At 37.3% G+C, this 13,915-nt stretch overlaps 1 protein-coding gene across 14 annotated transcripts in view; it reads right to left on the bottom strand.

Moving 5' to 3' along the window:
- LOC136831325 (uncharacterized) overlaps positions 1 to 13,915 on the bottom strand; it is a 471,746-nt gene that overhangs the window by 33,936 nt on the left and 423,895 nt on the right. For 6 of the 14 annotated variants that reach the window (XR_010850841.1, XR_010850842.1, XM_067091562.1 and 3 more), the window contains exon 1: positions 1,635 to 1,813. The exons of 3 other annotated variants lie outside the window; for them this stretch is intronic. Coding sequence is in view for 4 of the 11 variants with exons in the window: in XM_067091562.1 (XP_066947663.1) it covers positions 1,635 to 1,798 (164 nt within the window). In the remaining 7 variants the exon portion in view is untranslated. Of the gene's footprint in view, positions 1 to 1,540; positions 1,814 to 13,915 lie in introns of those variants that run through there. 5 more of the 14 variants (XR_010850843.1, XM_067091568.1, XM_067091570.1 and 2 more) reach the window with 2 other exon arrangements.

Below are 13,915 nucleotides of genomic sequence, written 5' to 3'. Positions count from 1 at the left end.
CCCTAACAACATTATTTCTCAAGTAAACTGATAACTGACAAATATATGAAGAAGTTCCCATTCTATTTTGATATAACAAAGAAGTACCATACCATTACATTGGGGTAAAATTTGTATTATAGCAATCTGCTAAAATAAACAGTCATGACAAGTGTGCAATTACTAGACAATGTGACCCAGGCTAGGCTACACCATATGCATACAACTAGGCCTAGGCCACAGCATCTGGTAAACAAAACTTGCAAGCCTTTATAAACTAGACTTCATTCTCCAATAGGCTACCTTCACCCTAATCAGGTAGGTCAACATATCTATTGTTTCCGATTTTACTATAAATATTAAAACCTGGAAACAAAAGGGAGCTTGAAGACATGTCATTTTTTTTTCTCACATTCTTGTGAATACAAGAAACTGTGTTATTTCTGTCTACCAAAAATAAAAAGCAGATTGAAAAGCACCTCCACTCTACCTAACCTAAAAGGGGAGGTCTCTGCCTACACTAATGGATTTGAGAAGACGGGGATATGCAAAATATTCTCACTTCTTGTTATCTTGTAATAACAAGTAATGGTAACTTAATAAATTCCAACTAGTCTACTTGGAAGTAATTTTATACTTGTGAAAGCCTCCCACAACCACCTAGGCTAGAATGGAAAGCCCAAGGCTGCCTCAGATGAATTTGTGAAAGTAAGGTAGACTGACAATTGCAACTGTCAATGCACCTTCTGAGGAAAACATCACCCTCAATCAACCCCCTAAACAAAACTTATGTAAGAACCCCGCCAAGTAGCAACATACCCCTCGCCCCCCCCCCTTACCAAACAAACCCATAGCAAGTTCAACGCACCCAACAACATTCAATGCTGCAGGTAGATGGAGGTGGTTTTGCCACTTTTTGTGCAAGGATAATGCCCGAAAATAATGAAACCAAGAACGTTCCTGCCCTAAAAGCGGTATTCTAGAGACTACAGGGCCAAAACAAACATTTCATAACTATTATTGTGGACAAAAACATTTAACCTAGACAGCTAGCAACGACGAAAATTCCAAGAACAGCTTATGGCAACACTGCTCAACAAGGCTGACTACTTTGTAACTAAATATTATTCAGTTTCCGACGCCTTATTACCGCCCGGATGAGTTCAGCATTCGCAAAAGAATAAGTTTACGGACACACGAGGGCTAATATGGTAATATCTGAAGAACTGCACGGTTTTATTTCGAGGTCTTGACCCGGAACAAAATACGACCCTTGACAACACCGCAACAACACATAGAACATACGTGCCACATTAACGGAGGTTTCATTACCACCCTTCACATTTCGAGGATCCAAGTCATTCACAACCAGACTTCAGTCAGACCTAAGACTGGTTGTATCCTTTGTATACAGAGATAGTTGCAGAGACGTGACATTTGTACACAATAAAGTCTCGACGATTGACTCCATAGCGTGTGTGTAAGTAAATAAAGCTCCGCTGGCTGGCCATTTCTTCCCACTTCATCTAATTTTACTAATATTAAGCAGCTTGAACCTTACCGATCAACAGGCTGATACCGGTACGTAACACAGATGACCGATTTTGAGTCAATAACGCATTAGCAAGCGTTGAAAACAGGGGATTTTCATCTACCTTTCACAGATCAATTCCAAACATCGGCCATAATGGCATCGTAGTTCGACAATTGGCCGCAAGAGGTCAGTATTGCTACATACACAAAGCATCAAAACAAAAATTGTATTTGTTACGCAAACATATTTGGATAAGCCACAAGGTTCAGGAAAATAACATCCCATGACAAAACGTAATGTTACTTTTATCTTTTCTACGGAAAAAATCATTCAAATATGCGAATCTGGCGGGCTTGGGCATCTTGACTCCCAACATGCACCGGCGGGACGCGCGACGCTTTACCAGTCCGGCGTAGACATCTTGCTTTAAATACAAAATTTGCGCAGGCATCATCTATGACACATTTATTAAACTCTAATCAAACAAGTTAAATATAAACAACAACAAACATGTATCGATAATGTGTTCTTACTCCCACGAAGGCCATCTACTCTCATAAAGTGCTGGCCGTGAAGACAATGGCAACGTAACTATCTGAGAAATGTAGCCCCAGCATGCGATACGCATTTAATAGTAATAAAAGATACTCTTATCATAGGGGGGAAACTGCTGTGTTTTTCTTCGTTATAACGTACATTACATCCGTAATGTAGACATCTTGACAACATTATCAGCCGGTAAGAATGCGCGCGAAACTGAAGCGCATCATATAGCTCTCTCTCTCTCTCTTTCTTTCTCTCTCTCTCTCTCTCTCTCGCGATGCCCTTCCTATATAAAAAAAAATCAGGGTAAATTTACTGATGGGTGTACCCAGAGTAATAATTAAAATTACTCCATCGACGCAAAAAAATGTTCTTATAAATTTACTTACTTCAATACCCGAAACCTCGCTATTAAATTTGGCGGTGTATTTACTACGATAGAGCCCAGTTTTACCTATAAAAAAATTCATTAATATGGCTAATACTGTTGGATAATAAGCTGCGTCGTCGACAAATTTGAGCTTTACTCGAGTCAAAATTTCTTCCTTCTTACATCTGTGCAGCACGGGAAAGAACAAAGGGTAAAACAACGTAAACCAACTGCTTCGATTAACCATATTACTGTAGTCCAAAAAGCGGCACATGGTAAGATCACAGCATCGCTTTATCCCTCGTTTTTCTTGAAGTGTTTATGTTGGAAATCGCTACGACGGTCATCGTAATTCTAGTTCCAGAACATTTATTCACAAACACTAACATTACACACACACACACACACACACACACACACACACACACACACACACACACATATATATATATATATATATATATATATATATATATATATATTTTTCAAACTTGTACATTCGCCAAACATAGTACAAAACAGTATTGATTAAAAACTCTGAGAGTTGCTTATGCATATACAGCTGTGCACGTGCGCGAAGTTGACAAGCAATAATTGCATTGCAAGTCAGCTAGTTTTTATCACCGTCCTGAAGGGTAAGGCGGCGTTACAAACTTCCGGATGACGTCATCAATGTAAATAAACAAAGACCCGCGTGTTTTGGAAGATGGTCAAAGAGCATGATGATTCGTACACACACCCCATATAGTTTTTATCCTGTGCTGTCCATTTCGAAAAGATTTTTTTTTAATGGCCACTAATCTAATTTCAGTGGAGGGTGCATAGCGCATCTAAAGGTAAAGTGCTTCAGTACACGGTTGAGAACTGATAAATGATATGAACAACTCAAATGGTACTACACGTATTTCTGGCGATGTTTCGATGTCATCATAACTTCCATTTTGTTAGCGCCAATTTTAATTATTACATATATAAACCGCGTAAAACAATGCGTTGCAAATGCATATTCTAGAACGAAAAAGTGCAAAACTTTCGCGTATACTTAGACCATAGCAACCAGGTTCAATTGCCATGAACACCTACGCATTCTTCTTTTCAAAAATGGTACTCGCATTGATAGTAATAAGTCTGACAATGCTTTGCACGAGAGAGAGAGAGAGAGAGAGAGAGAGAGAGAGAGAGAGAGAGAGAGAGAGAGAGAGAGAGAGAGAATCACTAGCCCACATGCCCTAACCCCATGAGAGAACGGACACACCCCTATACACACGCAATAAATTCACACTCCTTACCCCTGATTGGTCAAAGTAGCTGGCCAATCACAAGACTGGTTTCACATGCTCTAGGCAACCTTTCGAGCTTGGGGTCCTGCGCTTCTTCACGCTGTTCGGAAGGATGACATTTAATATGCTTGAAATTAAGCGATGGCGTCGCGCAAGCTGAGCAAAAATGGCTAACATCATCCATCTATGTATTCCAGTCGTTCCCAATGTAGCGTCAAGGAAGATATAAATGTGAATGAAGAACACTACCTACCATTCAAATCCCGCGCGCTAAAATAAAGAACGGTAAAATCCTCGACTTGTGGAGGGGATAGCATTTAACGCGACTTTTCGATACTAGGCGCTAAAGTTGCCCAAGATTCAAACTAAGATTATCTGTGTGCGTGTGTTTGTGTATTTCTTTGCACAATTTTCACATCGTGTTAACAACATAGCATCTTCGAATCGAGTTTTGATGTTCTAAAGGTTTTGTCTAGAATGAGGCAAAGGGATTCAAACAATTCATCTCGACAAGGCTACACTGCGAGACCCACGCTCATTTATGATGGCGCGGAAGCTGGAACTGCTAGGATAGACGGCTGCATTTTCCCAGAGATATGTCTAAGGCCACAACATATTGCATGTAATATAAGAAGGAACGTAAAAGAAAAATATAATGATGAAAAGAATAAAGGAAAACGCCAAAACGAACACATTTACCCCTGAATCAATACGACTAGTTAAATAAGTGAAACTAACAAACGTCCACGTTAACGATGTCAGTAAAATAAAAATGACAATTGAAATTCGCTTGCATTTCAACCATAATACAGTAGAAGAGAAAATAATGAACAGGCAAAAATTTACCTCTTTTACATGTACTATGTGAGGAATCATAAGGAATATACAGTATAAGAACGAATGCAGAAAAATTAAAGGTAACATCTAGTTGCTTTTTTCAACAAAATAACCGCTTCTCTTGAAAGGGAAATCTTACAAAACACCAAACAATCTCATGTGTAGAAAAACACCTCTCCATATGTCAAAATGTTGGAATTAACGCATATCAGTAAAAGGAATACAGTAGAGTAATTATCTAAAAAAAACTAGTACTTATCAACAAAAATGTTCAAAAACAAAAAAGTACAAACATTTAAAATACAGCACACTTAACAAACAAAACTGAGATAATTAGCATAACTCTGCCTTTAAATGGTAAAAATTTTCTCAGAAAATTTATAATATTAAGATGTAATAAAAGATCTTCATACATCTGGAAAATATTAATATACGGGAGAATATATATATACTGTATATACATATAGTAGGTAATATATATATATATATATATATATATATATATATATATATATATATATATATATATATATATATATATATATATATGTATATATATATATATAATATATATATATATATACATTAGTAAAGACAGTATAATACATATATATATAAAACATTAGTTGAAAGACTTTAAAAAGCCCGACATAGCAGTATGAATATATATAAACAGTGAAGTTGTGTAGCTATTTTATGATATACACACATATGTATACATATATATATATATATATATATATATATATATATATATATATATATATATATATATACACTGATTAATGAGGTGAAGTCTTTCAAATATTTAATAAACAGGTTGTCTAGGGGCAGAATGAAAAAGATCTGGAATTCAAACAGACAAAGAAAGATTAAGCAAGAACTAAGATTATATACTGGTCCAGTACGACCTGTATTTCTACACGGGAATGGGGCATAGTCGAATAATGATACTATTCAAAAGATCCAGTCGATTTGAGAATAAAGGTTTAAGAAGAATACTGGGGGTCAGATGGCAGGATGGGGCGAAATACGATACCATAAGGGGAAATTATCGTTGGACATATCCTGGGCACATCCCCAGGGAGAATAGTACGTGACAGTGTCCGCTGGGCTCCTGTGGGCACCAGAAGAGTTGGAAGACCAAGATCTACAGGGGTGGGAGCTACGAGAAGGGAGGCTGGAGGAGATGAGCGGTCCAAAGGAGCGCGCGAGGCGTCCTCAGCCAGGAGAAGGATGAGAGAAAAAACATTTCATCTACTCTTCATAAACCCAGGCTGATATTTAATAACTGACAAGTCTTTTTGTAATGATACGTGATTCCATCAAATCTCCTCTAACCATATCTCGTCAATTAATATTCTGATTGCTGTTACTTGCATGCAGTTTCCATGTTACCTGTTTCTTCACTCTGCTTACGTTGTTTCATCCTACAAGCATTACAGCGTTTTCTCGCTTTGTGCCACAGATGTTGTCACAACAAAGATAAAAAACAACACTGGGCGGTTTTCCTTTTTAAACTCTTGCTTGCGTTCGGGTTACTAATTTTGTTTTGAAAATATTCAGGATAACTAGGAACATGTTTGTACAATGTTCTCCGAGTGATAAAAAAAATTGAAAACATCCTTGGAATAGTGTAGGAAAATGTTGGATATTCGATTCAAAAACACCACCAAAATGAAAGGAACAGGTCAATCCATAAATCGTTCATTAGTACAGTAACCCTGGTATAACTGGATACAAACCAAGGAAATTGTTCTTATTATTATTATTATTATTATTCAGTAGATGGACCCTATTCATACGGAAAAGCCCACCAAAGGGGCCATTGACTTCAAATTCAAGCTTCCAAAGAATATTAAGGTGTTCATTAGGAGAAAGTACGAGGAAGTAAAGGGAAATACAGAAGGAAAAAGTAGAGTTCTAGTTAAAAAGAAAACGAACTCCGTACGTCTTGTAACATTATAAAAGCCTGTGATCAAGTGTGTCAGCCTGGGTTTATAAAGTCGATGAAATACTGATGAACGGCATTTCGTTACCACTTGCACCTGAACCTTGCTGTGGTGTTGAAATACATGAAAGCGCTTCGTTCGAGTCGTATCATCTCACCCTTCTCCTCGATGAATGAACGAAGGCACAAAACATCACACGCACTCCAGTGACTATATATATATATATATATATATATATATATATATATATATATATATATATATATATATATATATATATATATATATGTATGTGTGTGTGTGTGCATATGGAAGACAGGTTGAAAGATCAATAGGAAGAAGACTGAATACCTAAGTTTTAGTGAAGATCAAGACTCCGAGATTAATATGGAAGGGACAAGGTTGAACAGAGTAGAAAAATTTAAGTATCTTTGTTCAACAGTGGCTGATGATAGAAATTTGGATGTAGAAATAACACACATACAGAGTGCAGGCTGGATGGAAAAATTGGAGAAAGATGACAGGTGTCTTGTGCAACCGAAGAATCAATATAAAAGTTAAAGGAAGAGTGTATAAGACATTAGTGAGCCCAGCTTTGCTGTATGGAGCAGAAACATGGCCGGTAAAGAGAGTGCAAGAGAAGAAATTGGATGCGGTAGAGATGAAAATGCTCAGGTGGATGCGTGGAGTAACGAAAATGAACAGGATCAAAAATGAAAGAATAAGAAGAACTACTAAAGTCTAAGAACTATCAAAGACGGCCCAGGAAAGAAGACTGCAGTGGTGTGGTCATGTGATGAGAAGGGACGAGACATGCAGGGAGGAGAGTGATGCAGATGGAGGTGCCTGGTGGGAGAGCAAGAGGAAGACCAAAGCGAAGGTGGATGGATGTAGTTAGAGAAGACCTGAGAGACAAACAATTGTCAGAGGACGATGTGTTTGACAGAAGAGCCAGGTGGAGGAAAGCTGTCAGAAACATCGACCCCACATACTGTAGATGTGGGAAAAAATGCAGAGAAAGAAGAAGAAGAAGAAGAGGAAGATATGCATATGCAATGCGAACACGCACCCAAAGATACCGGAAATCCAAAGAACGACAAAAGACTTTACATTCTCAAGAACACTTCCTGGGGATTGTTCCATGCTTTCACATCACCAATGACGAGCCTAGAGAAAGAGGGCAGTAGGAAGACGAGAGTTTCCTCGAAACTTAACTTTCTCAAAACATAGATCTATAGACAATCAGTGTGCTCATTTCACTCATGCATGCATGTGAAGCCAAGGGACGGATCTTTCCTACATAGTGATCCCAAGGTTTTTCAGGGGTCGTTATCTAGGACTAATGTTTCTTGGGGGTCATTATCTTATGATATTTACAGTCTTTTGTTTATGTTTTTACGGTCATCCCCCACGGGCTTGTACCAAACACGCCGCAAAGGTGGATACATAACGGGTTAAAACCCGTGCGGGTCACTATGTAGGAAAGATCCTGAGACACTTCACAAACCGATGACGAGTGGATCCAAATTTCTGGATCCTGGGTTTACTGCAGACCTCTGTCCAGGTGACCGGGATCTACACGGTCAAGGTTTCGTTAAGGCCCAAACAAGAAACATATCGGCCTAGAGTTTCGTGCTAACTTATGGGTATACTGAAAGCTGTCATTCCAGCAAGAACGTGAGGCAAAGAGGATTGCAGTCTATATCAATTACGTCTTGTTCTATGATAATGATCAGTATTTGCCATCTCACAAACGGAGTTGCAAGTTTCAACAAGGTGATATTATTCCCACCATTTTCAGACCTTCCAAAACAGCACTATGCCGATCATCCTATCCATTAAAAAATCAAAGCGACAAGGCAGTTACTATGAAACATCACGGACCCATGTGGGAAAACGACTCATGCTTTAAATAAAGGTCAACGTTCTAAAAATCAAGGCCACTCCAACTTCTCACGAGGGCCTGCGACTTCTTGGTGGGTATTAGCGTTCACACAAAAGTTCCCCGCTCTGAAGGCTAATAGCCTGTCAGGTCACAATGCGCCGGGATATGAAAATGAAAACTGTATGCATGAAAGTAAGCAAGAGCGCGCACGCGCGCACACACACACACACACACACACACACACACACACACACATATATATATATATATATATATATATATATATATATATATATATATATATATCTATGTATATATAAATAAATATATATATATACACATTTATAAAATACATATATATATAAATATATATATATATATATATATATATATATATATATATATATATATATATATATAAATTGTACGTGTGTGTTTGTGTAGTCTTAATAATTTATAATTAGCAATTATCGATACTGGACTAGAAAGGTGTTTACATGATACCGTAACATTTTATTGCGCCTGCAATAACAACCATATCAACGCTATTATTATTATTATTATTATTATTATTATTATTATTATTATTATTATTATTATTATTCAGTAATTCCAGTGGGGGGATACACCAGCAGAAACCTCCCACATCCCCGACCTCCACAGCGAGCCATTACATGATGATGATCATTATTATCGTCACCACCAAAAATGAAAAACGAGAAGCGACAGGCAAATTAAAAAGGTTTACACCACCTGCGAGGTTTCACGAAGAGTGAAATACACATTATTGGAGACATAAATGCATCTTAACTTCTCGAATTCCTCTCACTTTGTGGACACGCTTATTACTACGAAGCCCCAGATAAAAAATCAAATAATATGAAGGAATTCCGACATCCACAGCAGGACTAAAACCCACTCGCGGAGTATCAGACGAGGTCACGTACATGTCCGTGAAATTTTCGGGCACAAAATATACATCACCATTATTTTCCATATCATAAACAATATCGATAGTAACTATATAAATTATTAAGATAATACCTCTTGCCATCTAGATAACCTCATTTCAGACGAATATACATACAAAATATATATATATATATATATATATATATATATATATATATATATATATATATATATATATATATATATATATATATATATATATATATATATATACATGAACGTCTGGTACTAAACTTGAAATTGAAAAGTCAAATTCTCTCCTAATTTAAAAGTGATTCTCATCATAATTTTTTTTTTTGCATTCTTGAACGCTAAAGATTAGCCAATGTATTTATCACGAGGTTCACATATTTTAGACCCCACACACTGTATGCTGTGAGAGAGAGAGAGAGAGAGAGAGAGAGAGAGAGAGAGAGAGAGAGAGAGAGAGAGAGAGAGAGAGAGAAGGGGGGGGGGGATCACAGCTACCCAGCCAATGATGTCTCTTCCGCAACGGCTCCGGAGCATCAAGCCGACCTACCGGTGTTATCGTTCCAAAAAAATAATACACAAGAAAACAGTACTGAACTTTCGTGCGTGAATTTGGTACATATGGAATCGCGGTTTATTCAACATGCCCACAGAAGTGTTTACAAAATTTATCTTTATTATTTTACTAATTTAACAACAGAAAAACATTTCGATTGTTGTGCAATAGACTTGACAGGCCTATATTATAACGCTTGCTCCTAATGCAACTCCATCCCAAGCTAATCACTCGAGCGCTAAGAGAAAGACAAGATACCGACATGGGGAAGATGAGGAATGGCGGAGATAAGTCGATTGGTCGGGGAAAGGGAGTCGTCGACAAGAGCTACGGAAACATAATAAGACACCCTGGTACGAGAGGAGCCGGTGCACAGGTAACGCTTAAGCCCTAAATAGTGCAGAAGAAGGAAAGCAGGACTGATAATGAGAACGAGATGGCAGCCGGATACAGGGAAACTTTCTTACATATAAAGAGAGAGAGAGAGAGAGAGAGAGAGAGAGAGAGAGAGAGAGAGAGAGAGAAGGGGGGAACAATGGTAGAAGACGGTAAGCCCAGATATTGTTTCCCGCCCATAAGCTCCACGGAGACAAATGGCGGGAACAAGGAATTTCCGTGGAATTTTTAATATAATTAGCATTCAAAACCTTGGCATTTAGCACAGTTAAATTTCAAAACGGGTTTCATACAATAGGAAACTCACGAAAAAATATTCAATTACTTTAGACCTCTGCAGGGAAGAAAATATCAATAACAGTGAACTTGCTATATCAGTTTAAGGTGTGTATGCAGACAAATACATAGAAAAGAAAGACCGAACAGTTACACTTAAACATGGCTAATAATAATAATAATAATAATAATAATAATAATAATAATAATAATAATAATAATAATAATAATACCTCCATCTTACGATTATATAAAAATCCCGTATACAGGCACAACGGCAACAAAACAAAAATACAATTCGATAAAAAGAAAAAATGAGCAGCTCTGAAAAAATACTGCACAACTCACAAAGAAACTTGCGGCCCGCGAAATTTGTTAGTGCTCACTGTCCTGACCTGTGAAATTTGTGTTAAAATTTCGATTTTAGATTCTCATTTTCTATCAGTCTTTTGGCTGTACTCTTCTATATACTAGATTGCACTTAAATTGCATATCTAATATACCCTAAATGAGGACGTGAGCTAATGGCTGAAACAGCTGTCATCTTTGAAGATCAGAAGTACTGAAGATTGTTAACTGTTGCCATGGTCACACACTATATATATATATATATTTTATATTTATATATATATATATATATATATATATATATATATATATATATATATATATATATATATATATATAAGAAAACCCATAAAACACTATTTAAACGTTGCAACCAGTGAACAGGGCACAGAAGCAAGTGCCCGAAATATATGGTTGCAACGTTTAAATAGTGTTTTATGGGCCTTCTTATATTCATATTACACTGTTGTATTACAGGAAAAGACATTTATATATATATATATATATATATATATATATATATATAGTCTATAAATTATATAATATATATATATATATATATATATATATATATATATATATATATATATATATATATATATATATACATATACATATACACATACAATATAAAGCTATGTAAGGTATTTACCAAAAAAATTACAAAGAGCCATAGAGCAATAACTTTCCAAAATGCGTGAAGTCAGTCTTTCCTTCCAGAACTCTGGGCCGGGGCTAGATAAAGTGCATTGGTTGTGCTATTTAAAGGGTCTCTCAAAAACAAATAACAATAAGCAAAATCTCATTTACGAACTGTCTGACGAAAAAAATTAGACAAAAATAAAATTTGTTTTGGTCTTAAAAAATCCATTCTAAATTCAAAAATATAATGACAAACAAACGTACTTTTCAGACAAAAATAAACTTCTAATTGTTGTTAGCTTAGTATATACCTAAGTTTCGAAAGCTTAAACAATTTGAAGGCTTTGACCAATGAACGGAATGCAAAAAGGAACTCCCGGAAGGAGAGAGAAATCGAGCCGAATGAGAAACAACAGCGGCTGACCGAGGACGAGGAGGCAAGAGCGCGCTGTACGCCGCACCTGCGCCTTTATCGCTCTCACGCGATTCTCAAGTCTCACAATGAACTATAGGGAAACACGGAAAGTACTGTAACTGTTACTACGACAAACAATAATGATAAAATACATTGTGTATCCATATATTTTCGCACGTGTGTAACAGCAAAAGTCTACAGGAAATGACTTCGCGCTTGGAATTGCCGTCGCCCAGCCCGGGGCCAGCCTCGCTCACCACAGGCCCATGTATTTTGGAGAGTAGAGTAGGCGGAGTGAGGGCTCCTTCCTCAGAGCCTCGCGACGATCGATGTGGAGGGGGAGGGAGGGAGGCTCTTGCCAGGATCGAGACTTGCAGCTGTCGTCACTCGCACCGCACGTCACTCTCGTGGTACGAGCCACTGGTCATCAGAAACCGGAAACAAGAAATTTGAATCCCGATTTTCTGAAATTTTGTCTGTTAACTTAAGCACTGGGGCTACTTTCGGCCTATCAGCGCTCAAGACAGCGCGAGGAGGGAGTTGGGGTGTTTGGACAGCAAGATCAAGGGAACAAGAAACCAAAAGGAGCTGCAACACAAGGGCCTAAAGGTGAGACTGGAAGGATACAACACAGTTACGCTAAAAAGTAATAGTTTGAGAAGTTGGACAGCAAGATTGAAGAAAGGAAACGGGAATGAAGGTCAAGTAAACGGCTAAACAGCAGATGCAACTAGGGGCCGAAGAAACGATGCAAACACCCTGAGGTAATGCCTACAGTGCACCACATGAGATGGCATTAAACCCCCTACGGATGAAACAAGAAATTAAAACAGCAGACTGTCTTAATGTAGTAATAATAATAATAATAATAATAATAATAATAATAATAATAATAATAATAATAATAAATGTCTCAACGGCTCCCGCTCACACCATGTCAGTATTGCCCAAACCCAACGAATATCCTATAAATGTTAATTGATAATTATAGAAAAAACTAAATATATTAAGAATTTAGTAATGGAAAGGAGAAAGCAAGGGAAAACCATGGCACATGATTATCACGAATTGAAAAATGAGAGAGAGAGAGAGAGAGAGAGAGAGAGAGAGAGAGAGAGAGAGAGAGAGAGAGAGAGAGAGAGAGAGGAGGGGGGATTATACTAGAGTTCCCCTAAAACTTTCTGAATCACTTGGGACTCGGTAATACATACGGAAATGTGAAGAATGGTAATGGCGATGATGATGGTGATGATGACAAATATCAACCAATATTACCATCATGATTAAAGAGTACAGGTACACACGTGAGCATGGCACATAATGCATAAATACATACATATATATGTATAGTATATGTATATATATAAACATACATGATTACAATAAGGGACACGTGATTTATATATATCACTCTTTACCACAGGGAAAAATAAAAGAGAGGGGGTGTAGGTCCTGACCGGTTTCAGGCTTTATTTCTAAGCCACTGACGAAGAACTGATATACTGTATAGTGACAAAAATTCACAATATATATGCCAGGGGAGGGGAGGGGTAGTACAAACTAACAAACATACCAACCGCTGAAAACGAAAAATCCACACCTGACAGGTGTCAAGGGGTGAAGCCATACGCTCATTTGTGCTTGGGATAGGAATTCTGCTTGCAAATTTGATTGCTTTTTTTTCCATGCATATCTACTACCCTCCTTAAGATTTCAACATTTTACATATCTCTTTCGAAATTAGTGGATCAGGTTATGCATGCTTGACTGATACTCATATTATTAAGACGGCTTTCTTTAATAGAATTAGCCTCAATGATGCTTCTCTCCAATGCGTGATTAGGATAAGCTTTTTTTTTTGGTCCTTATCTAGTTGAATGTATGACTGCTTTCACTAACATGTACAAAAATTCCACTGTTCACCTGTGCAGCTGTTACGCATTTTTATATGCACAGGTGA

Source organism: Macrobrachium rosenbergii, chromosome 48, assembly GCF_040412425.1.
Source record: "Macrobrachium rosenbergii isolate ZJJX-2024 chromosome 48, ASM4041242v1, whole genome shotgun sequence".
Lineage (NCBI taxonomy): Eukaryota > Metazoa > Arthropoda > Malacostraca > Decapoda > Palaemonidae > Macrobrachium > Macrobrachium rosenbergii.
The sequence above is the reverse complement of the archived record's forward strand: the minus strand, read 5'-3'. Positions and strand labels throughout refer to the sequence as shown.